Source organism: Leptodactylus fuscus, chromosome 3 (assembly GCF_031893055.1).
Source record: "Leptodactylus fuscus isolate aLepFus1 chromosome 3, aLepFus1.hap2, whole genome shotgun sequence".
Classification (NCBI taxonomy): domain Eukaryota; kingdom Metazoa; phylum Chordata; class Amphibia; order Anura; family Leptodactylidae; genus Leptodactylus; species Leptodactylus fuscus.
In genome coordinates, this window is record NC_134267.1 from 54,227,881 (window position 1) to 54,253,831 (window position 25,951).

The 25,951-nt window shown below is 35.8% G+C and overlaps 1 protein-coding gene across 1 annotated transcript in view; it reads right to left on the minus strand.

Annotated features, from left to right (window-relative positions):
• Positions 1-236: 236 nt before the first annotated feature.
• Positions 237-25,951, minus strand: part of PAX1 (paired box 1) — a 39,928-nt gene continuing 14,213 nt past the window's right edge. The window contains exons 3-6 of the mRNA XM_075269512.1: positions 11,806-12,438; positions 9,702-9,844; positions 9,043-9,262; positions 237-328 (exon numbers count right to left, since the gene is read on the minus strand). Coding sequence (XP_075125613.1) covers positions 237-328; positions 9,043-9,262; positions 9,702-9,844; positions 11,806-12,438 — 1,088 coding nt within the window. The remainder of the gene's footprint in view (positions 329-9,042; positions 9,263-9,701; positions 9,845-11,805; positions 12,439-25,951) is intronic.

Sequence of the window (25,951 nt, forward strand, 5' to 3'; positions counted from 1 at the left end):
GCCTCATTTTTCCAAAGTAAACAGCTCATCCAATGTCCAAATCGATCCTCACCTTGTCTTGCTTTTGTTAGTTCTCTCGGAAAAAGTTTTATTCAGTGACTGTGTGGCCATGTCCCATAGTCAACCATCGTGCCACCTTAGGAACCAAGTTTAGCTTCAGGCCGAGGGAATGTAACTAAATCAAAGTCTTTATGGGCAAGATAAAGTCAAACAACATCTTCCATGTCCAAAGTTTGTTAAGTTGAGGAAGCAGGTATAGAAATTCCATGTACACTGCTCAAGGCGTCCTGGTGTTTAATAATGGGACTGCTTGGCTTCCTATTCATAACTGAAAAGACAAGGAGAGGATTTGATTAATTCAATTTAATGCATTGAAAAATCACAACAGAGGCTAATAGCGAAAATGTCATACATACAAAAGTGTTTGGATAACTTATATAATTTTCTGGGGTTTTTTTTAGAATTTGCAATTGTTCATTTATGACAAAAAATTAAATAAATGAAATTATATTCAGTATACATATAACTGGCATCTGAAGTTTTCAAAATTGTAAGATCATAATCTCTTACAATAAAACCTAAAATAATTGATTTTACATTTCATTTAAAAAAAAAAATGTATTTTGTATTCATAGGAGCGGAAAAAAAACTTTCCATAAAATGGGCCTAGAACATTTTTGAGAGGAAAATGGAGATTACAAAGTTTTTAGACTTAAAGTTTAAAAAATGGATCAGTCTATATATTAATATTGATATTAATTTTTTTTTTTTCATCGGTTGCATATGATTTTGGTTTTTTGGGGTTTTTTTTTTTTGGGGGGGGGGCCAAAATGTAGTATACATTTTTTTTAATCAGGTAAAGAATAGATATTGACTAAAATCAAGCCAATGCTAACCCATCAAAATTAAAGGGATGTAGTATAGTGAAGCACAGACTATGCCCACCTTCACACAGCAATATGTAGGTCAATATTTTGCATCAATGTTTATAAAGTAAAACCACAAATGGTACAAAAAAAAAAAATGAACATGTGCAAATCTTTCCATTTCAGATTTTCCAATAATGGTGAATCCCCCAATAGGTGTTACACCCCAGAAATACATAATAGTGGGTAGAAAAAAAGAGAAAATGATAATATGAAAGAAAAAACTAAGGGCCGAACCCTCATGGAGCGGTTTTTATGTTCTTGGTAACAAATGTATGAAAATGTCTCTGGTTCATACATTTGTCACAACTCTTTAGGGGGGAGGGCGTCACAGCTCAATAAGGATTTTTGGTGCATTTTTAAAGCCAAAATAGAAATGGCATGCCCTAGAGCAAACATTTTGTGACTTTTTATAAAGTTGCAAATAATGAATTGAGCTTAAACCTATGCGCTTGCCCACATTGGAAGTGGAATAGACACAAAGCACTACAAAAATGGTGCACGGCCATAATAAATTTGGCACAATATGTGAAAAGGTGTAAAAATACATCCCCTATTTTTGGGGGGCAAGTGATCATATTTTTTACATTTTCTACAGCAGACATGGCAACCGGTTTTGTAGACTGATTTTTATGTCGCAGATATTATATTTTTTTCTGCATATGAAACGCTTTATGTATTGTTTTAGCCCAGTACTGCACCACATTGTCCATTGCCAAGCAGATGACAGTGATATATAATGTAATACACATTTAATATTAACGGTATTATTAATAATCCCAATAAATACATGAAATGCATTAGACTGCTATTACAGATACTTGCTTTTACCTGCGGTAACATACGTGTTTTTTTTAAACCATACAGCTGTGTAGCATTTTAGATCAGTGTTAGTCATTTTCATTGGTGTAAAAAAAAAACGCACCACAGGTGTTAACGTGTGTGAATACAGCACATGTAATAGTACTCTTAAATCCATGGCTCACCAATAGTTTTAGGACCAATGAACTGAGCAATGCATGAGATCTAGATACACTGATAGTATTCAAATATCCATAATGCTTTATGGCAACATATCAACATGGAACATTCCAGAGTATTAGGCCACGTTACATCACATGCATACTCTATAGGAAAATTAATGATTCTGCAAGGCAGTGAAAACACAAAAGTTTGCAAAGTATTCCAGCACAAACATGGAGGAGAAGAATGATTAGACTTTATTGCTGAATTCCCAGTTGTCCCCAGTAGTTCATGCCACTGGGGAGTTTTGGATGTAAATTTGTCACAAAACGTTCTAGCGTGTAAAAATATGAGATCCTTAGCAGGAAGTGAGTAGAAGTTTTAAACTTCCAGTGACAAAACAAGTTGAACAGGTCTTCTATTAAAATAAATGAGGGTGCAACTGTCATGAGACCACCTGCAACTTTGGTGAACATGAATGATGTGGCATTGTTACCCTTCTATCACACAACAGTAGCAGTAGTAGCTGTGCAAGCCTAGCCTAAATGGAAGGATGTTCAGTAAAAAAAACCCTGATGTCCAGGAGTGCATGTGTCTTCAGTAGAGAAAGTGGACTAATCAGCTGCTAGACGGCAATGACAGCAGCTATGAGGGTTCCTATGAGAGCAAAAGAATCAAGCATAGAAATCCCACCAATCAAAGAATATCTGCCAGTAGTAAGGCCTTATTCACATGACCATGCTGGTTTAACAGATCCAACAGCCCTGAGACACAGACATGTACAGTCCTATGAAAAAGTTTGGGCACCCCTATTAATCTTAATCATTTTTTGTTCTAAATATTTTGGTGTTTGCAGCAGCCATTTCAGTTTGATATATCTAATAACTGATGGACACAGTAATATTTCAGGATTGAAATGAGGTTTATTGTACTAACAGAAAATGTGCAATATGCATTAAACCAAAATTTGACCGGTGCAAAAGTATGGGCACCCTTATCATTTTATTGATTTGAATTCCCCTAACTACTTTTTACTGACTTACTGAAGCACAAAATTGGTTTTGTAACCTCAGTGAGCTTTGAACTTCATAGCCAGATCTATCCAATCATAAGAAAAGGTATTTAAGGTGGCCAATTGCAAGTTGATCTCCTATTTGAATCTCCTCTGAAGAGTGGCATCATGGGCTACTCAAAACAACTCTCAAATGATCTGAAAACAAAGATTGTTCAACATAGTTGTTCAGGGGAAGGATACAAAAAGTTGTCTCAGAGATTTAACCTGTCAGTTTCCACTGTGAGGAACATAGTAAGGAAATGGAAGACCACAGGGACAGTTCTTGTTAAGCCCAGAAGTGGCAGGCCAAGAAAAATATCAGAAAGGCAGAGAAGAAGAATGGTGAGAACAGTCAAGGACAATCCACAGACCACCTCCAAAGAGCTGCAGCATCATCTTGCTGCAGATGGTGTCACTGTGCATCGGTCAACTATACAGCGCACTTTGCACAAGGAGAAGCTGTATGGGAGAGTGATGAGAAAGAAGCCGTTTCTGCACGTACGCCACAAATAGAGTTGCCTGAGGTATGAAAAAGCACATTTGGACAAGGCAGCTTAATTTTGGAAACAAAAATTGAGTTGTTTGGTTATATAAAAAGGCGTTATGCATGGCGTCCAAAAAGAAACAGCATTCCAAGAAAAACACATGCTACCCACTGTAAAATTTGGTGGAGGTTCCATCATGCTTTGGGGCTGTGTGGCCAATGCCGGCATCGGGAATCTTGTTAAAGTTGAGGGTCGCATGGATTCCACTCAGTATCAGCAGATTCTTGAGAATAATGTTCAAGAATCAGTGACGAAGTTGAAGTTACGCCGGGGATGGATATTTCAGCAAGACAATGATCCAAAACACCGCTCCAAATCCTCAGGCATTCATGCAGAGGAACAATTACAATGTTCTGGAATGGCCATCCCAGTCCCCAGACCTGAATATCATTGAACATCTGTGGGATGATTTGAAGCGGGCTGTCCATGCTCGGCGACCATCTAACTTAACTGAACTTGAATTGTTTGTCCAAAATACCTTTATCCAGGAGCCAGGAACTGATTAAAAGCTACAGGAAGCGACTAGAGGCTGTTATCTTTGCAAAAGGAGGATCTACTAAATATTAATGTCACTTTTCTGTTGAGGTGCCCATACTTTTGCACCGGTCAAATTTTGGTTTAATGCATATTGCACATTTTCTGTTAGTACAATAAACCTCATTTCAATCCTGAAATATTACTGTGTCCATCAGTTATTAGATATATCAAACTGAAATGGCTGTTATAAACACCAAAATATTTAGAACTAAAAATGATTAAGATTAATAGGGGTGCCCAAACTTTTTCATAGGACTGTATGTTCATTTTTTTTTATGTAGATTGCAAGTCCTATATAGGGCTCATAATCTACATTTTCCCTATCAGTATGTCCTTGGCATACGGGAGAAAATACACACAAAGCACAGGGAGAACATACAAATACATTGCAGATGAAGTCCTTGGCAGGATTCGAACCCAGGACTCTACTGCTGCAAGGATACAGTGCTAACCACTGAGCCACCGTGTTCCCCATGTGTGTCATTTTTGACAGCTGTTTTGCATCCATTTTGTAGCCATTCCATTCAGTTTTTGCATTTTTGATGGCCATCAAAAAGTGTGTGTGTGTCATCTGTTTGGCATGCTTTTTTCATTGGTCTGTCTTTTTTTACTCGACCCATCAACCCATTTTTATAGGGTGTAAAATGTCCATCAGTCTATTTTACATCTGTTAAAAATGGATCCATTGATTTCTATTGGGTCTCTTTGGCCATCAAGCCAGCATCTCAGTTTTTTGTGACTATGATAAATGTAAAAAAAAACCAGACATGTGAATAGACACATTGAAATAAATGTGTTCTCAAAACAGTCAAGTCATATGACTCAAATCCGGCCTTAGTCAGCAGATTCATTATCTAACTAAGGGACCATTGGAAAATAAAAATCAATAATATTTTTGTGGTTATTGTATCAATTTTAGAAGTCCAACAAAACAACTCAGGTTGATTTATCAAAATAAAGAGGAAAACTGTTTTTGTGGTTCATAGTAACCAATAATAGTCCTATTTGTAGCCCATAGTAACCAATAATGGTCAGATTTGTGGACTATAGTAACCAATACTAGCAAGATTTGTGGTCCATAGTAACTAATAATAGTCAGATAGATTTTATTTTTTCCTGAGCAAGGTAAACAATGTAAGATGCCCTCTGATTGGTTGCTATGGATAACAATGCTAATTTACCTCTTAGGATAGCTTTACATGGAGAATAGTGTAGCAGGACCCGCAAAATCTTTAATGGAAATCTTCCTGCCAGGAATAAAGATTTCCTGCTCCCATTCACTTTAATGGAAGATTCTGGCAGAACCCACTTGAAGATCATACACGGCGCTTATTCTCTCCACTAGATATTAGAGTCCCATGAAAATGATTATGAGGCTTCCTCAGATCTGGGTATGCATTGTGAAATCATGTCATGATAATGGATTTCTACCTATAGTCTTCAAAAAAACTATTTTAGGCCGGGGCCCCCCTTTGCATAAAAGTGACAATATGGCATGGCAAAAAACGCAGCGTTTTACAGTACCTGCAAGGTTAATGGTATTCTGGCTAATCTCATTCACACGTGGCAGAAAAATATCTGCATATCCATTGCATTTTTGTAAATCGCAGCATGTCAATTATACCTATGGAAACGCTGGCGGCTTCCCTATAGATATCATATAAACAGAAAGTCTACCGAGGACAACGCTGCAGACTGTCTGTTAAAATTGCTGCGGAAGAAAAATGCAATGTGCTTCCGCTCTTCTTTTCTGCAGCATTTTTCTGGCTCGCTGCATGGGGCCTTAGATAGATATATATATATATATATATATATATATATATATATATATATATATATATATATATATATTACTCACTAACAATTACCAGCTGGAATCCTAGAGAACTGGACTTATTATTCTATTATAGTAAGTATAGCACATACACTCAGCACAATGTACTCACACATATACAGTGACAAATTGCTAATGCTGGCTCTATACATCATTTGCTTGATTATTGTTTGATTATCAATCCATATATATATATATATATATATATATATATATATATCATCAATTACTACATTAAGCATGCTAGCCACTGATTCTTCCTTTTTGAACAGGTATATGAAATTCAGCAAATTTATTGATTTGTCTATAAGACAATTAGTTATAACTAAACAATCCATGCAATATCATATTGTTTAAATACTACATTACATTATAATATATATATTACAAACTAGCTGTAGCTTATAATGTTCATAATAATAATAATAATAATGTTTTTAGACTATAGTTTTATGTGTGAAGTACTGTGGATTATGTTGGCACTATATAAATAAAATGTATCATTATTATTATTATTACTATTATTGTTATTATTATTATTAATGAGTTTCACCACTGAATTTTTTGTTTATATTTTAACTTTTGTTGTCCAGTCCATTCTCTATTGATATCAATGTGGAAACAAGCCTATTAAATATTACAGTTCTCCAAATATTTTACATCTCCTTATGATTTTATTTTAACACTTAGAGAGACCAAAAAACAATAGATTTTACAAGTGATGCAAAAATATATAATTTGTGCTATACCCATGTAAAAATAGTCCTAAAAAATATTGTGCCTGCCACTCTTCCAATGAGGAGCTGCTACGCTATACTTATGTTCATCACAAACACACAATTCAGTACATTACATAAGGAATACTAGTATATTTGACATATCAAACATTGTTACAACTATTAGTATTAATATTATATCTATGACAAGTGAACATCTTTTTACTCGTGACAAGACTTCTGCCTATATTACTGCATACCATATGCTATACAACCAGTTATTACTATATATCCACAGCACATAGAGTAGCAAAATCTATCACGTTGCCCCCCATGGGAACTATCCTAGATCTGCAAACTCCATGCCATACCCATACACCTGTTGCTGGGAACCTGCACTGCTCCCCTCTATTACATTACAGTAATGTATATTACCCTCTCACTATTAGGATACCTTCTACTATAGTTTGATATTTGCAGGCCTTGCTAGTTAATAGGAGATTTCCATTTGTTCCAGAAATGATAGCAGTGCCCAAACCCAAGACCTTCTGGCTTCCATCACAGCATCTGATTCTTATAAAGTGTCTCCAAGTCGTAAAGGCATCTCACAAACTGTAAGACAATCGGCTCTTTTACTGCAGTTTTATAGAGCAGATTGTTTACTATGGAAGCCCCTTGTAAATTAGCAGAATCGTCTAGAAAAAGTCTCTAATGAGCAGAAGAAAAGTCATCATGAAAGGAGAGGCTGACAAATATAGAGAGGACAATCGTACATAGATAGATAGATAGATAGATAGATAGATAGATAGATAGATAGATAGATAGATAGATAGATAGATAGATAGATATGTAAGACATGCATTGGCAGAAAGATGAATAGTTGGGACATGGATAGTTAGAAAGATAAATAGATAGCTAAATAGCTAAATAGCTAAATAGATAGCTAGCACATATATTCATTTCAAATGAATTATATCCCAGACTATAGGTAGTCATGCTGTTTGTCACTTCTGTAAATAACTATATATATATATATATATATATATATATATATATATATATATATATATATATATAGGCATTTACCATGGCCAGTTAAAGTGCCTTGGACTACAAGCACCAGCGCACAACAATCCTTATGTACTAGGTGGTATGCTCGGGTATATATGTTATATTGTGTGGATAAATGTATTTAATTGTATGGGAAACTATGTGAGTAATCGCTGAGGATTATATAAAGTTATATGTGATTTCTTTCGTTTGCGGAATGTATTATTTGTATGAGCACGAGGAGAATTATAATGGTGAAATATCTGGAGAAGGGAAAAGATTTCGTTTCGCTAATGTTGGGCACAATGACAAACATCAGCAGGGACGATCAGTAACATATTCATGTGTGTACGTGGATGTATTTGTGATAACACACACTCAAAACAAAAAAAACTTATAGATATTACATATCTATCTATCTATCTATCTATCTATCTATCTATCATCTGCATTTATCTGCACTCCTATGGCCGTGTCCCTGCGCTATATGCTGGCGTCCATAGTCACCTCCCTATAATATATCCATCTAATATTCTGTTACTACAAATAGACGATACACGAAGAAAAAGAAGAAAATATCACACAGCGATGTGTGAGCAGATCTTTTATACCAAATAGATAGATCGATTCTTCAATTCCTTCCTTCCTCTGCTTTATTTCTTTATTTCTTTCAGTCTCTCTCTTTTTCTCTCCTCTCTCTTTCTTTCACTGTTTCTTTTTTTCTCTCTCCTTTCTTTTTCTTTCTTTCTTTCTTTCTTTCTTTCTTTCTTTCTTTCTTTCTTTCTTTCTCTCTTTCTTTCTTTCTTTCTTTCTTCCTCTCTTTCTCTCTCTCTCTCTCTCTTTCTTCCTTCCCCTCTCTTTCTCTTTCTTTCTTTCTTTCTTTCTTTCCTTCTTCCCCTTTCTTTCTTTCTTTCTTTCTTTCCTTCTTTCTTTCTCTATTTCTTTCCTTCTTCCCCTTTCTTTCTTTCTTTCTTTCTTTCTCTATTTCTTTCCTTCTTCCCCTTTCTTTCTTTCTTTCTTTCTTTCTTTCTCTATTTCTTTCCTTCTTCCTCTTTCTTTCTTTCTTTCTTTTTCTTTCTTTCTTTCTCTCTTTCTTTCCTTCTTCCCCCTTCTTTCTTTCTTTCTTTTTTCTCCCCCTTCCCCTTTCTCTCCCTCTCTCTTCTTCTCTCCCACTCCTCTCCTTCCATGTCTCCTAGCAGGTGATGTCCGGGTTCCTGCAGCTCAGAGGACTATTCGCCATTACTGGAGATGATTTCTCTTGTCCTATAAATCTTGCCGGATGACCCGCAGGTAACAGCCATAATAACTCCATAGAGCACCCCCTGCAGTCAGGAGATCCATCCATCATCCATAGCCCCCCAGTGCCCTCAGTGTGTACAGTGCAGCATCTTACATACATACATATATACATACATACCTTCTCTGACCGGGTGCTTGAATGTCATAGGGGCTGAGATGTCTCCTCCATGCACAGTCACGCCTGGGCCATGATGGCTTAGTGGGCTTCCCTGTGCTTGCCAGTGGTGTCCTGGGGTAACATATCCGGCTCCTGGGCCTCCATACACCCCATACTGGTTGGTGGAGGGGTAGGTGCAGGCTTGGACAAAGCCACCCACAGTGGAGAGACTAGAGGCAGCCTGGACAGAGGAAAGAACAGAAACATGGCAAAATAATCCATTACATCTATACATCTTACTGAAATTCTCATCTGTCCACTGGGAATAATATAACTGACAGGAAGATGAACAGGAGGATCTATAAGGTATGAATGGGCTTTACTGTAGGGGCATCACATGTAGTCTAGAAAATTATAATGCAAATGGATATATAGTAAGCCAACCAAACTATATACTAAAACTAACAAAAATATATTTACATAGGTACATATATAATACACTATAATATATATCTATGTTTTATTGCAGTTACTTGTGGGTATATGATTCTACAGCAGATTTCCCAGTTTCATCGATATTCTGAGTAGCAAGGAAACATATCAAATATATATATATATATATATATATATATATATATATATATATATATATATTAGAGCAATTGAACTATTCCAGTTACCTGAGGGTATTTGATGTCAGATTCTACAGCAGATTTCTCTATTCCATTGATATTCTGGGTTACAGGAAAACCTGTCCTGTTCACACTTGTCCACTCCTCCATTTTTGGGGAATACACAGCACCGTCTGGACCAGCAATAGCTCCTACACCAACACATACATAGCTATATGAGGCTAGAAAGTCATAGAATATAGAAATATAATACTAGATTTGGAGAGCAACTTATATTGCGAGATTTGGTCCCCATATTTATTGATAACATCCAAACGATATATATATATATATATATATATATATATATATATATATATATATATATATACTCTAAAGATTATTCTATCTTTATTATATCTATTAACCACAAACAAAAAAAATCTTCTAAAGATTATTAATCTATAAAGCACAAATACCTAGACTCATAACTCATAAAAATGGCAAAATCTAATAAGTAACTTCGATCCTTTTAACTATTAAAGTCGCATTTTTCTATTTGTTTGTCTGCCCCGACCTGCACTGAAGGAATAAAATCTATAATTGTACGATTTGTGTGAATGGAAATAATTTATTCATTGGCAAAATATTGAGAAATATTGCATTAGTTTTAACACTATGTAGTAATAATAATAGCAGGAACAATTTCGTTAGGTTCTGCATCAGGTTCTAGAACTCCAGGATATTGTTTCTACACATAATCACTTGCACTTATAGATAAAACATTATAGTATTTGCTCTTAGCTGGGGCAAAAACAACTACATGTCACAGTGGCGAGATGCTGGCATCTTGTCTTTCACCAAGGGGTAAATATTTGAAAAGGAAATTGTATAGTTGTATCTATCCCATAATAACTAGATTAGGACGTAAACCATTGCTATGAGCTATTAGAGCTATAGTAACCTAAAAACCCAGCACCTACGTAGATCGATTGATATGAGATAGATCGATAAATAGAGGTAGGCAGAGACATCAATATGTAACTAACTACATGCCATAGCTCTATACAGTAGGGAGCGATATACTGGCCATGCAAAATAGTCATTTACAGACAAGAGTACTATAGAGAGAAATAAAGATAGATAGATAGATAGATAGATAGATAGATAGATAGATAGATAGATAGGCTATAAAACTGCACATATACAAACATAGATAAATAGATATTAAATCAATAAATAGACGATAGATATATAAAGCTACACCGAAAAATATTAAATAATAGAAGACGGATAAACAGCTAAAGATAGATAGATAGATAGATAGATAGATAGATAGATAGATAGATGATAGATAGATAGATAGATAGATATGAGATAAGAAATAAAATATAGATATGCAACTGACTACATGTAATAGCGGTATATAGATGATAGCTACATAGTAATTTATAGATAAAAGTGCTACAGACAGATATATATAAAATATTTTTTAAAATGTAAAAAGCTAGACAAGTACATATTAAATAATTCAATAAAGGATAATTAATTAGATAGACAGATAGATAGATAGATAGATAGATAGATAGATAGACAGACAGACAGACAGACAGACAGACAGATAGATAGATAGATAGATAGATAGATAGATAGATAGATAGATAGATAGATAGGAGGTCGGCAGAGAAATATGAATATGTAACTTACTACATGTGATATCTATTTTAGAAAGTAACTGCTTAAATCCAAAATAGCAACTTATAAACAAGATATATATATATATATATATATATATATATATATATATATATATATACAGTATGTCTACTTGTAAAATATATATCTCACATATATACCTCGCATATTTAACTCATATATATACCTCACATAGATAGCTCACATATTCACCTCACATATTTACCTGATATATATATTTCACATATATACCTCACATATATATCTCACATATTTACCTCACATATATACCTCATATATATACCTAACATATATAGCTCACATATATACCTCACATATATACCTCACATATATACCTCACATATTTACCTCACATATTTACCTCACACATATATACATCACATATTTCTGTGTATTCATGACCCCCAGGGCAGCTTATTATTATCCACATCTGTTCCAGCACTTTCCACCATCTTACCTGTCTGCTCCATGAAGGTGCGGATCCCTAAAATGTTGTTGACTGAGTGAGCTGAGGGCCAGGAGCGGGCAATGCTGACATGTCCGGGGGGCATGTGTACTCCAGGATGATGGCTGCCCACCTTAGTAGAGCCAGGAGATATTGGGTTTGGATATGGATATTGGTAGATATGATTATACGGTAATGTTGGTTGTGAACTTGGCTGCTTCGTGTTCTCATATTGACTTGGTTGAGACAGGTTTCCGATTTTATTCCTTAAAATCCTGCTAATAGAGCTGACAGAAGGCACATTGTACTTGTCACAGACATTGTCAGCCAGAAGACGGTCCCTGATCTCCCAAGCAAAGATGCCGGGGTCTCCTTGTTTGTACTCCCTGATGTGCTTCACCACATTTGGGGTGGTGACTCGGGGTTTGCTCCCTCCAATTGCCCCCGGTAGGATCGATCCTGTTTCGTTGTATCTGGCCAGAATTTTACTGACACATCCATGAGATACTCGTAGCTGTCTGCTGATATCACAAGGCCTGATCCCTAGCTGGGCCAACTCCACTATCCTCAGCCTGATGGCATTGGGCAGGGGTCTTCCATTGACAAACACACCCCCCAGCTGGTTAACTTCTCCATAAGCTTGTTCTGCATAATAAACAAATACAAATTAATATATAAATCTGACATCTGCAATAGTATACATGTACTGCAACCCAGATAATAATAGGCAAAGATTCCAGACACAAAGATTATTCTAAAAGTTACTAGAAACATAGATGCAATATAAATACACAATAGTGACATCTACACTGTAACATTAATACACAATAGTATAGTGTAGCATTAATACACATTAGTATAGTGTTGCATTAATACACAGTAGTATAGTGTTGCATTAATACACAGTAGTATAGTGTTGTATTAATACACAATAGTATAATGTAGCATTAATACACAATTGTATAGTGTTGCATTAACACACAGTAGTATAGTGTTGCATTAATACACAACAGTATAGTGTAGCATTAATATACAATAGTATAGTGTTGCATTAATACACAGCAGTATAGTGTTGCATTAATACACAACAGTATAGTGTAGCATTAATGCACAACAGTATAGTGTTGCATTAATGCACAGTAGTATAGTGTTGCATTAATACACAGCAGTATAGCGTTGTATTAATACACAGCAGTATAGTGTGGCATTAATACCCAGCAGTATAGTGTAGCATTAATACACAATAGTATAGTGTTGCATTAATATACAGTAGTATAGTGTTGCATTAATACACAGCAGTATAGCGTTGTATTAATACACAGCAGTATAGTGTGGCATTAATACCCAGAAGTATAATGTAGCATTAATACACAGTAGTATAATGTAGCATTAATACACAATAGTCACATACATCGTATCGTATGTATATGTTGCATTTGCAGAAAATCTTCACAAACGCTTACGACATTTCACTAAGGATGATCTATGCAGAATGAATGCAATGACTGCAGAAATAAAACGCAGCTTACCCATCCCGCTAGAACAGAATGAGAGGAACTTCTTCTAGACGGAAAATCAGGAAAGTCAAACAGATGTAACCCAGAGATACATGGAGGGAGAGAGCTGAGGCTTCTCCAATGAGCTGGCCGAGGAGGAGTCTTCTCTCTCAGCCACTTCCTCCCTGACTGTGCTCTCTGCTGTTTGCACAGAAACTTCTCTCAGACAGAAGAACAAAAGCTCAAGGTGATCTCCATCCCACCAGGAGAAGACCTGCAGCTATTATCTACAAGTGGACTTGCTTCACATCTCACTTTTGACGTGTCCTCCACGTCAGTCTTGGTGGTCAGACAGCAGGAGCTACAGAGGACATCTCATTGGTTCCCGTCATTCCGTCATAGACAGAGATTTTTCCTCCTAGTCCTTCTAGTCTAGTGTAACCCTAGCCCTGTCTTCTGATGGAATGTCTCAATCTACTCATCCTAAAACAACATTAGCTGCCATCTTTAAAGGCTTTCAGCCCTATCCATCATGTCTTCTGTTCTTCAAGCCCATTTTCTACTAAATGCCCAGACTTGAGGTTTTTTCTTTCTAGAACATTATAGTAACTGATCTTTTCTTTCTTTTTTTTTTTTCCCTTTCCTGACCTTCATCTTAAACATTAACATTTTCTATTCACACAGTTTACAAAGTACATTTTTGTTGCCTTCAATCTTGTTGTATCATCTGGAAATCATTACATTGTATATGTTCTTTGAATTGCAAATGAAGACTTGCAGAAGTAAAAAGAGTCTTCTCGAGAAAAGGATTGCATGCACTAAACAATTCAGCTGGATGGCACCTGTTAAAATACAGAAACATGAGTTACATTGGCACATGGTGGTTTTATGGTGGTCAGGCGAGGTTATTGGTGTCAGTACATATGTAGGATATGGGGATATGTTTTGATCTGAGTAGTAGATAGTCCGTGTTCCCACGTATTCAGCTAGGGGCTTCTCATGATCAGATAGCAAACACTACTACCCATAGGAGGATGTTTACACAGATCAGGTGGCGATGCGTTATCTCCTATTGTAAATATAAAAATATAGCTCCACTTCCCAAATGTGTTTACCAATTAACAAAGACTGATCTATCCCTTTAAGTAGCTTTATCCCTTTTATTAAGAGCAATAACTCTCAGTTTATGCAGAGACAATCAATAGTTAATAAAAGATCAAGTCTAATAATATAATGTGTATAGAAGAATACTTTACACCTGTATTTTCGGACGTATCACAGGTGCAGACGCGTATAATACGGAGCAAATCTCAAGTGTCCCGTTTATTTTATAATGTTTCCAGAGATGGAATAGTCACTGAATTCACTGATTTTAATTGATAACATATTGGAAATTAATTGTAGCAGGTTATCAATCGTTAAGTGTCATTATAACACACACAGATACGCACACACATATACACGCATACACATACATACATAGACACACAGACATATATACATATACGTACACAAACATACACATATGCATATATTACCATTATATAATACAAAATGTTGCTTTTGTTGGTTGTTTTTGTTCTTGTTTAGCGAAAGATAACATTAGATTGTAGCAGACGAAATGCAGATAATGCTTAGTCCTCTGTGCACACTGTACTTGTTTTACCATGTGTTGTCATATATAGGAAATGTTTTGTGCAATTCATTATTTAACACTGTAAACGACGGATTTACTGCTCTTATGTATTCCGTGGACGAAATGTCGCATTGGTTGGATGAATGGATAGAAAGATGTCAGCACATACAAAATAAATGAGATGATAGATAGATAGATAGATAGATAGATAGATAGATAGATAGATAGATAGGAGATAGATAAGATAGGTAGATAGATAGATAGATAGATAGATAGATAGATAGATAGATAGATAGATAGATAGATAGGCTAGAAAAATAGATAAATAACTAAATATTAGCTGTAAAAGACATATGAATAGATATATGTTATTAATCTATTTTTCCTGTGCACCTTGCTCATCTTTACATGATTGTAGATATTAGTTATAATAAAATAGATTAGTAATAATAAATGTTGGTGACTGGTCACCAAATATCAAAAAAAGTCATAGTAGAAGCAGCTCTAGTGACCCAAAAGTGCCTGCTAAAAGATCTAGATAGATAGATAGATAGATAGATAGATAGATAGATAGATAGATAGATAGATAGATAGATAGATAGATATTAGCAACCTAACTAGGTGGACATATAATTAAATATAGGTAAAGAGCAGCCGAAGAGTGCCTACTGGACGATCTAGACAGATAGATAGATAGATAGATAGATAGATAGATAGATAGATAGATAGATAGATAGATAATAAGCTATCATAATAGGTAGATAGATAATTAGAGATTAGATAAAGTATTTTAAATGAGAAATATAGACAGAAAGTTAAGTAGATATATAGAAATATAGATATATGATAGACAAATAGAGATAGATAATGCAGCAAATGAACAGCACTCCGAAAATAAATCATAAAAAGGTGAGGATTTGTTCCATAGCAACAGTCAGATAAATAGATGTTATTGGCTTGCTTATTTTGTGTACAATGCTCATCCATATAGATAGATAGATAGATAGATAGATAGATAGATAGATAGATAGATAGATATGTAGATGGAGACCTTTACAAACCCTTTACTGGAAATCTCCTTTCTAGTTTCCTCCCATAGGTGAGCAGATATATATGCCGACATACACATATACTTTTAGCACATACACATTATATACAGGTGTATATAATAAACATAAATAGCAGAGCATTGCAGGGATAATGTAATATTTTTTTCTTAATAAGGAATCTTTTTCTGTATAGTTTCCTGGTAATGATCTTTCTGTAGTTTTTAGTTTTTATTTCTTGATGTCATATTCAGTTCAGACCAGTGAGATTGAGGTGCAATGTAAATGAATAGAACGGCGCCCTCTATCGGTGTCTGTATGCCAAGGCATGTTTAAAGAAAGTAGACTCTCGTGTTCAAGTAATGTAGAAGGAGGCAGAGGAAGGATAAAGCACAGAGGTAAGAACACTGAAGACACTGCAAGGAAAACTGACAATACAACAGGCTCAGGAGTCAGGATTTATCATTCACATGAACAGTCACAGGGAATAGATAGATAGATAGATAGATAGATAGATAGATAGATAGATAGATCTCTCTGTACAGGAATAACCTCAGCACATACAGCTATACATTGCTAAATACATCTACTAATTGTCATATTAATGGATTGCTTTAAGAGATACAGGAATAGACAATAAAGGGGTTAAAACTGCACTCCATACACACACACACACACACACACACACACACACACACACACACACACACACACACACACACACACACACACACACACACACACACACACACACACACATATATATATATATATATAATTTGTATTACACCGACCGTGTTCTAGGATTATTATTCTATATAACCAGCAGATTATATAGCGATTATATAATGTGTAGTAGAGGAGATTATAGAAGATGATAATACTTATCGTACCAGAGTGTGTCTTAGTATACAAAATGTTATGGGTATTTATGTAATGTATTGTATGTTGTGAATTATAGACTGTGTTGCTGATGTGTATAACTGTATTTCTCCATATATTTGCTTCATAGAAAAATCTGTATGTTTATGATTTAGAAATATCTTTCTATCTATCTAGTGCAATCCAAGGTGCCTTCATCGTTCTTACTTTGTAATTACATTTCTACAATCATATATATATATATATATATATATATATATATATATATATATATATATATATATATATATATATATATCTGAATATATTATATGTGTATACATATATATATATATATTTATAAAACTATAATATATATATACATATATATATATATATATATATATATATATATATATATATATATTCATTGCAAAAATACACAGACACAAATGTACATTTTGTAGATAAATTCAAAGACTTGTGTCGCATACACGCATATAGTATACTTTCATGTCACACTCACATATACTGTATGCACGATCATGTCATACCTACATACTGTACAAACACACTCATACAGTTGTATACACACATACGTATATAGTATACACTCAAGTCTGATGCACGCACACACACACACACACACACACATATATATATACTGTCGGTACACTCATGTCACACACACTTACAATCAGATATAAACACACATATATACTTATATCTGATACACATATATTTAATGTCTGTACGTTCATGTCACACACACATACAGTCAGATATAAACACACTTATACAGTATACACTCATGTCTGATGCACACATATAGTATATATACACACTCACACAATGAGATATAAGTACACACAGCCTTAGCCACATTGAGTATGTTGTTTTGTATCTATATCCAGGCCATTGCTCTGTGTGATAGTGAGCTCAGGCCAGAGCTGTTCCACAATGTGACTCATTAACACTGAGTAAATACTAATTGTTGTGTACCTGATAGACTGGAGGTGAGACAGCACAGATCTCAGAGCCATCCACACACTGTCCATAGGGCTGCGGGGTCTCCAGCTCCCATTACCATCCACCTCATCCAGACATAGCTGCGCCTTATTATCCCCAATAACTGGCAATCTGAGCTGTATTCATGGCCACTTATTAAAGCCATAAATCAGAGCCCCAGCCCTGTATGTTCTCTATTATAGTCAGGAGCTGCCTGCACCGCCAAGACTAATACAGAGAAGGTGCAGATATGGCGCATACAGAGGCTGATCGGATGTACAGCTCTGTACACTGATAATTATATTTCTGCAGGAGAACTACAGGTCACAGAAAACTCTCTAGCTCATAGCATGCTGCATTTCCTTGATAGGGATTACCTACATATGATATATAGGAAACCCATTAAAATGAAGGCTATACACATAGCAGCTTCACATTCCATCACCTGTAATGGGAAACAAGTAATCAGATAATAACCTGGACTGTATGCATAGGGGGAAGGAGCAGGCTACACACCATGATCCCCACTGCAAATATACAGTATCTGCTCAGCAAAATAAACCCTATATCCTTTACTGAAGAGCTCTGGTAAATGCACAGGAGTCTTATAATCACTTATACATCATCAGCAGCACTGACGTCACCTCACCGCTGACGTCATCGGTTCTCAAATTTATGTTGCACTATGTGGTGGCATTATCAGGACTATCAAGAAAACACTATCAGTCAGCAGAGCTGTCAGTCAGCGCTAACACCCAAACCTGTCAGGATTATCAGTATTGTCACATCTTCTGATAACCATTATCACAAGTGTCAGGACTATCTGCACTATTATCACTGGTAACACTAGAAACACTCTATCTATCTATCTATCTATCTATCTATCTATCTATCTATCTATCTATATCAGAATAACCAAAAACAAATCTTCAAGGGCATATCCAGTTATCTATATATTGTCTATATACTTGTCTATCTCTATCTATCTATCTATCTATCTATCTATCTATCTATCTATCTATCTATCTATCTATTTATCTATCTATCTATCTAACTAACTATATTATCTGTCTTTCTTTTTCCACATATTATTCATCTTTCAATATATGCAGTATTTATCTACTATCGATTAATACATTAGGTATTTATTTATCTGTACATTATCTATTTACTTATCTTTTTATCTATCCATCTGGTATCTACCTATTATTGATCAATTAATCAACATATTAAGTTATCTATTAACCATATACTTATCTATCTATTTATCAATTGATGTATTGATTCTAGTTTCTAACTATTATCTATCTATAAGATATTGGATACATTAGTTACAGTATATGCTACAAGTTGACCTTGTATCTCTTGAGAAAAGTAGTGTGGACAATATGCCAAAGGGCACAAGTGAAGCATTTTTCTCCTCATCTGCTACCTACCTTTCCATCTATTCTGTAAGTCTATCTATCTCCTATCTATCTATCTATCTATCTATCTATCTATCTATCTATCTCCTATCTACCTATCTATCTATCTATCTATCTATCTATCTATCTATCTATCTCCTATCTATCTATCTATCTATCTATCTATCTATCTCCTATCTATCTATCTATCTATCTATCTATCTATCTATCTATCTATAGAAAGCTCTTAGGAGCACTGCATAATCATGTGTGGGTACTAGGTCACAGATCTCTGACCACAAATATCCACTAAGGACAAAAAAAAAAGGCAGCACTCCAAAAGAACCCTAATATAAATATATATATATATATATATATATATATATATATATATACAGTATGTGTGTGTGTGTGCTCCTTATTTTTGATTATCTATCCTATCTAATCTATCTATCTATCTATCTATCTATCTATCTATCTATCTATCCATCCATCCATCCATCCATCCATCCATCCATCCATCCATCCATCCATCCATCCATCTATCTATCTATCTATCTATCTATCTATCTATCTATCTATCTATCTATCTATCTATCGTCCTTTCTACATTTAGTATTTGTTATTAATATTACATAGAGATATGCCGCATAGTTTATGGTATGTGGATGTGGTCAGCAGAGTCTCTCTTATGAAATTACATAGGCCTGATTATCAGAAAATCGTTTTCATTTGCTGGATAGACAGGCCGTCAATCATTTCATTATCGGCCATATTATTCATTACCACAAGCCATCCAAATTAATTACAACTTGAGGTTAGTTACAGTTGAACCAAATTATTTGGCATTATACTTTCTCCATCGTCCAAATGTCTAGAGTGAATTGACCTCCAGAGATGGTTTTAATTTTCTTGTGTAGGGCCTTTTGGTTCTATTGTAGATCTATGGTACTCAGGTTTTGATTTAGTGTTTGCGAGTTTGTGATCTCATAGACCAGTATGGAAAAAATTAGACAAGGTTAAGACATTAGGAGATGTAGAGTGCACCAGTTTACTAAAAGGGAAATATTACTTTTAACCACATGTCATATCTCACCACGCTACACATAATGGTTTGATATTGCCAGAGAAAATTCACATATCTGTACCAAAACTTTACATAAGCAGAACTGTTCTTACTTAAATGTCATGTCTGTATAATTATCCTTTGTAATAACAATAATATATATATATATATATATATATATATATATATATATATACAGTCCTATGAAAAAGTTTGGGCACCCCTATTAATCTTAATCATTTTTTGTTCTAAATATATTGGTGTTTGCAACAGCCATTTCAGTTTGATATATCTAATAACTGATGGACACAGTAATATTTCAGGATTGAAATGAGGTTTATTGTACTAACAGAAAATGTGCAATATGCATTAAACCAAAATTTGACTGGTGCAAAAGTATGGGCACCCTTATCATTTTATTGATTTGAATTCCCCTAACTACTTTTTACTGACTTACTGAAGCACAAAATTGGTTTTGTAACCTCAGTGAGCTTTGAACTTCATAGCCAGATGTATCCAATCATAAGAAAAGGTATTTAAGGTGGCCAATTGCAAGTTTATCTCCTATTTGAATCTCCTCTGAAGAGTGGCATCATGGGCTACTCAAAACAACTCTCAAATGATCTGAAAACAAAGATTGTTCAACATAGTTGTTCAGGGGAAGGATACAAAAAGTTGTCTCAGAGATTTAACCTGTCAGTTTCCACTGTGAGGAACATAGTAAGGAAATGGAAGACCACAGGGACAGTTCTTGTTAAGCCCAGAAGTGGCAGGCTAAGAAAAATATCAGAAAGGCAGAGAAGAAGAATGGTTAGAACAGTCAAGGACAATCCACAGACCACCTCCAAAGAGCTGCAGCATCATCTTGCTGCAGATGGTGTCACTGTGCATCGGTCAACTATACAGCGCACTTTGCACAAATAGAAGCTGTATGGGAGAGTGATGAGAAAGAAGCCGTTTCTGCACGTACGCCACAAATAGAGTTGCCTGAGGTATGAAAAAGCACATTTGGACAAGGCAGCTTCATTTTGGAAACAAAGATTGAGTTGTTTGGTTATAAAAAAAAAGGCGTTATGCATGGCGTCCAAAAAGAAACAGCATTCCAAGAAAAACACTTGCTACCCACTGTAAAATTTGGTGGAGGTTCCATCATGCTTTGGGGCTGTGTGGCCAATGCCGGCATCGGGAATCTTGTTAAAGTTGAGAGTCGCATGGATTCCACTCAGTATCAGCAGATTCTTGAGAATAATGTTCAAGAATCAGTGACGAAGTTGAAGTTACGCCGGGGATGGATATTTCAGCAAGACAATGATCCAAAACACCGCTCCAAATCCTCAGGCATTCATGCAGAGGAACAATTACAATGTTCTGGAATGGCCATCCCAGTCCCCAGACCTGAATATCATTGAACATCTGTGGGATGATTTGAAGCGGGCTGTCCATGCTCGGCGACCATCTAACTTAACTGAACTTGAATTGTTTGTCCAAAATACCTTTATCCAGGAGCCAGGAACTGATTAAAAGCTACAGGAAGCGACTAGAGGCTGTTATCTTTGCAAAAGGAGGATCTACTAAATATTAATGTCACTTTTCTGTTGAGGTGCCCATATTTTTGCACCGGTCAAATTTTGGTTTAATGCATATTGCGCATTTTCTGTTAGTACAATAAAACTCATTTCAATCCTGAAATATTACTGTGTCCATCAGTTATTAGATATATCAAACTGAAATGGCTGTTGCAAACACCAAAATATTTAGAACTAAAAATGATTAAGATTAATAGGGGTGCCCAAACTTTTTCATAGGACTGTATATATATATATTTCAAGTTATAGTTATATAATGTAATTTCAGCTTTCATTTGAGTGTATCCACATTAAAACTGGATGAAGAGTTTGGGAGTTTCAGCTCCTTATCATGTGTCACCCTGTTTTTAAAGGGACCAAAAGTAATTGGACAATTGACTCTTGGGCTGTTTCATGGGCCGGTTTGGGCAATCCCTTCCTTATGTCATTCTCTATAAGGCCTGGAGTTGATCTGAGGTGTGGTGCTTTCATTTGGAAGATTTTGCTGTGATGAAAACATGCAGTCAAAGGAGCTCTCCATGCAGGTGCAACAAGCCATCCATAAGCTGTGAAAACAGAAAGAAACCCATCTGAGAAAATTGCTACAATATTAGGAGAGGCAAAATCTACAGTTTGGTACATCCTGATAAAGAAAGAAAGCTCTGGTGAACTCATCAATGCAAAAAGACCTGGACGCCCATGGAAAACAACAATGGTGGATGATGGTAGAATAATTTACATGGTGAAGAGAAACCCCTTCATAACAGCTATCCAAGTGAACAACACTCTCCAAGGCAGCAATAAGGAATTCTGTGAGAAAAGCGCACATATCACAGAAAATGAAACATATGATGCAATACAAATGTACAAGCAAATTAAAAGGGTTTTCCAGGGAGTCTTTTTTGTCTTATTTCCTCCATATTGTACCTAAAAACTCCAGGCTAGTCATGTGATCAGAGGTCGCTGTGCCTCTTCCTTCTTCACCTCTTTTTGCAAGTAGTTACGGGAGTAGAGATGGAGCAACCGAGGGGACCAGGTTCTGGTTTTGGTCTGGTTCTGATGCTAGTCACATAATGTGGTAACCCAAAAGCCTGTAACCTATCGGTACAACATGTAAAAACAACCAGAAGAAAGACCTAAAAAGATTCTCTGGAACCAAGCTGGTGAGCAAAACACTTTGATCATTTTGCCAACACCAGCTTCTGCAGAAATATTCAAGGAGATATCATTTTAACCCTTAAGTACTATTATGGTGTTATGGTGATATGTGAATGATAATGGTGTATGATAGACACTATGATAGTACTTAAGGGTTAATATATGCGCATGTTCAGAGTAAGGGTAAATTCACACAATTTTTTGGTCAGGATTTTGACGCCATATCCACCTCAAAATCCTGACCAAAAAGATGGCTCCCATTGAAATCAATAGTCAGTTCTTTTTTCTGGGAGCCAGTTTGTTCTGGCTCCCGGAAAAAGAAGCGAGATGCTCATTCTTGCAGGCGGATTCACTTTGCGACACATGCCTGAAGACACACCCTCCTGACTAGGCCCGCTCATTTAGGCCTAATCCGGAGTGTAATGCGCGACTGGATGTCGGTGCACTGCACTGGCATCCAGTCGCAGCGACCCGTATTTTGGTCCGGAACCTGAGGGGGCCAAAAAACGCCGTGTGAACTTACCCTTCGAAAAACTCTATGTAGTATTACCTAATAATTATGGCTAAGGCCCCACATAGCAGAAATACAGCAGAAAAAAAATGCTGCATATTACAGTACCAGCAAAGTGAATAAGATTCTGTCTAATCCCATCCACACATTGCAGAAAAAAAACAAAGAAAAAAACGCTGTGGAATAGCTGCTTTTTCAATGTCAATTTTACCTGCAGAAATGCTTGCTGTTCTCCTATAGATTTATTGAGTGAAATAAAACCACTGAGAATAAAGAAACAAAACATAATGAAGAAAACAATGTTGAAAAAATGCAATGTGTTTTTGCTGTGTTTTTCAGCTGTGTTCCACCACGTGGGACCTTAACCTACTTGAGATGTTATGGTGCCAACTCTGAAACTGAATATGTATTAGGCTGTAAAATAATATGTTTCACCGGTTTAAGAAGTAAAGGATGCTAGTGTTGTAACCTGTAAGTTATTAGAAACCCCTTGTACTAATATATGTAACTAGTGTTATCAACGTTTATGTAGCATTAGCATAAATACTATGTATTAAAGGGGTTGGCTAAGAACTTTTTTATGACATGTTCTGTCACTCCCACACTGAGCCACTGAGCAGTTAGTAGAATAATTCCTGGCCAACCATATTATTATGTATTTGTTCACACTCCATTATATATATATATATAGTATATTTTGTACATTTCAAGAGAAATGCATATGCAAAACACAATTTTAGGTCAGGGCCCCACGGGACATAAATGCCGCGATTTGCCCACAGCAGAAGGGCCCCAGGAAAAATTGCAGTGTTTTACAGTAAGGGCAAAGTGGAAAGGATTCTAGAGAATCCCATGCCCACTTTGCGGTAAAAACTGTTGTGTGGACACGCCATGATTTCCAAAACTGGCACGTTTTTGGAAATCGCAGCATGTCAATTATATCTCCAGAATCGCCAGTGGTTTTCCCATAGGTATAATTGTAACAGAAAGTCCGCAGAGTAAAACTTTTTGTCTAAAGCACTGCAGGAAGAACTGCAATGTGTTGCCACCGCGGTTTTTCCCACAGCGCTTTTTTGCTGTGGAACGTCCCGCGTGGCCTTAGCCTAAGAAAAGCTGTTTTTTTGTTGCAGATTTTGTTGCGTTTTTGAGCCAAAGCCAAGTATGGCTACAAAAGGATTTGGATATATAGAGGAAGCGCTAATACTTCTACCTTCTGCTCTGGCTTTGGCTTAAAAAACTGCAGCAAAATCTGCAATAACCTCCCCCCCCCCAGCTTTCCTGCAATGTGGGCCTTAACGTATAATGTACAATTCAGTTTAGTTCACATAGATTAGATTTCATCCACCTGTCTAAAGACTCCAATTCATTACCAAGAACAAGCTGTTACTGAGATTGTGCAGAATGAGCCCTTATTTTGTTTGCGGTAGTAAATATGCCGGCTGGAAATAAATTGTTTGTGTCCTGTCCCTGTAACAGGTTATCAGCGCTCACTTAAGTGCAACCAGCTGTAGTGAAGAAGATGCCTTGTTAGATAAAGGACAGTGGGGAAGGCCCATTCACACACAAGTGGATGAAAGTCGCATTTCACTAACACCTTAGTTATAGGACAAAAAAAAGGAAAAATGTCAAAAAAACCCTTTCCTTTAGATTCTTCAAAACTCCTTCAAATCCCTGGACTGGGCTTGGCTTTAATTGAATGCAAAGGCTTGAGCTTTCTTTCATTGCCCTGTATATTTCTGCACCTGGGGTCACAAGGTGACACATGATGGATGTTTTATTTCATAGTTTGTTCCAGTTCAATAGGGGTAGATAATAAATCTAGTTCTCAACACATATAGCACCTCTCACGGAGTATGGCCTCTTCTGTATGAAAGAATGTGATCATATCTGGAGGGGAATATGACTAGGATTTTTTAATATTATAGTTATATGTTACATTTTGCAATGTATAGAAATACAATGTCAGAATCACTGTTCAATTTATTTAGTTTTTTGATGTTTTTTTTTGGCTGGTTATTTATATCCTAAGAAAGTCTATTTATTATTCATCAATTATTACATTTTATTACAGCTATAAAAGTAGGTGGTGAATAAGATATATTTATTCATAAGATAATATATATATATATATTAGATACTGTATTATATATAGATCAATCCATTTCTGAAAGCATTCTAAGGGTCTATTCCATTCTGAGGGTCCATTTTGACACACCAAAAAACTCTGTGTGAATGGACCCTAAGGGAGCCTTCACACGGCGTTTACGCTCGCTCATTCTGAACGTAAAGCTCATTCAGAGTGAGCGGTGTAAAAAGCAGATCCCATTGACTTGAATGGGTGCCGGCATACACGCACTCCCCATTGAAATCAATGGGAGGCTTTTTTTACCTATTGCTTTCAATGTGAT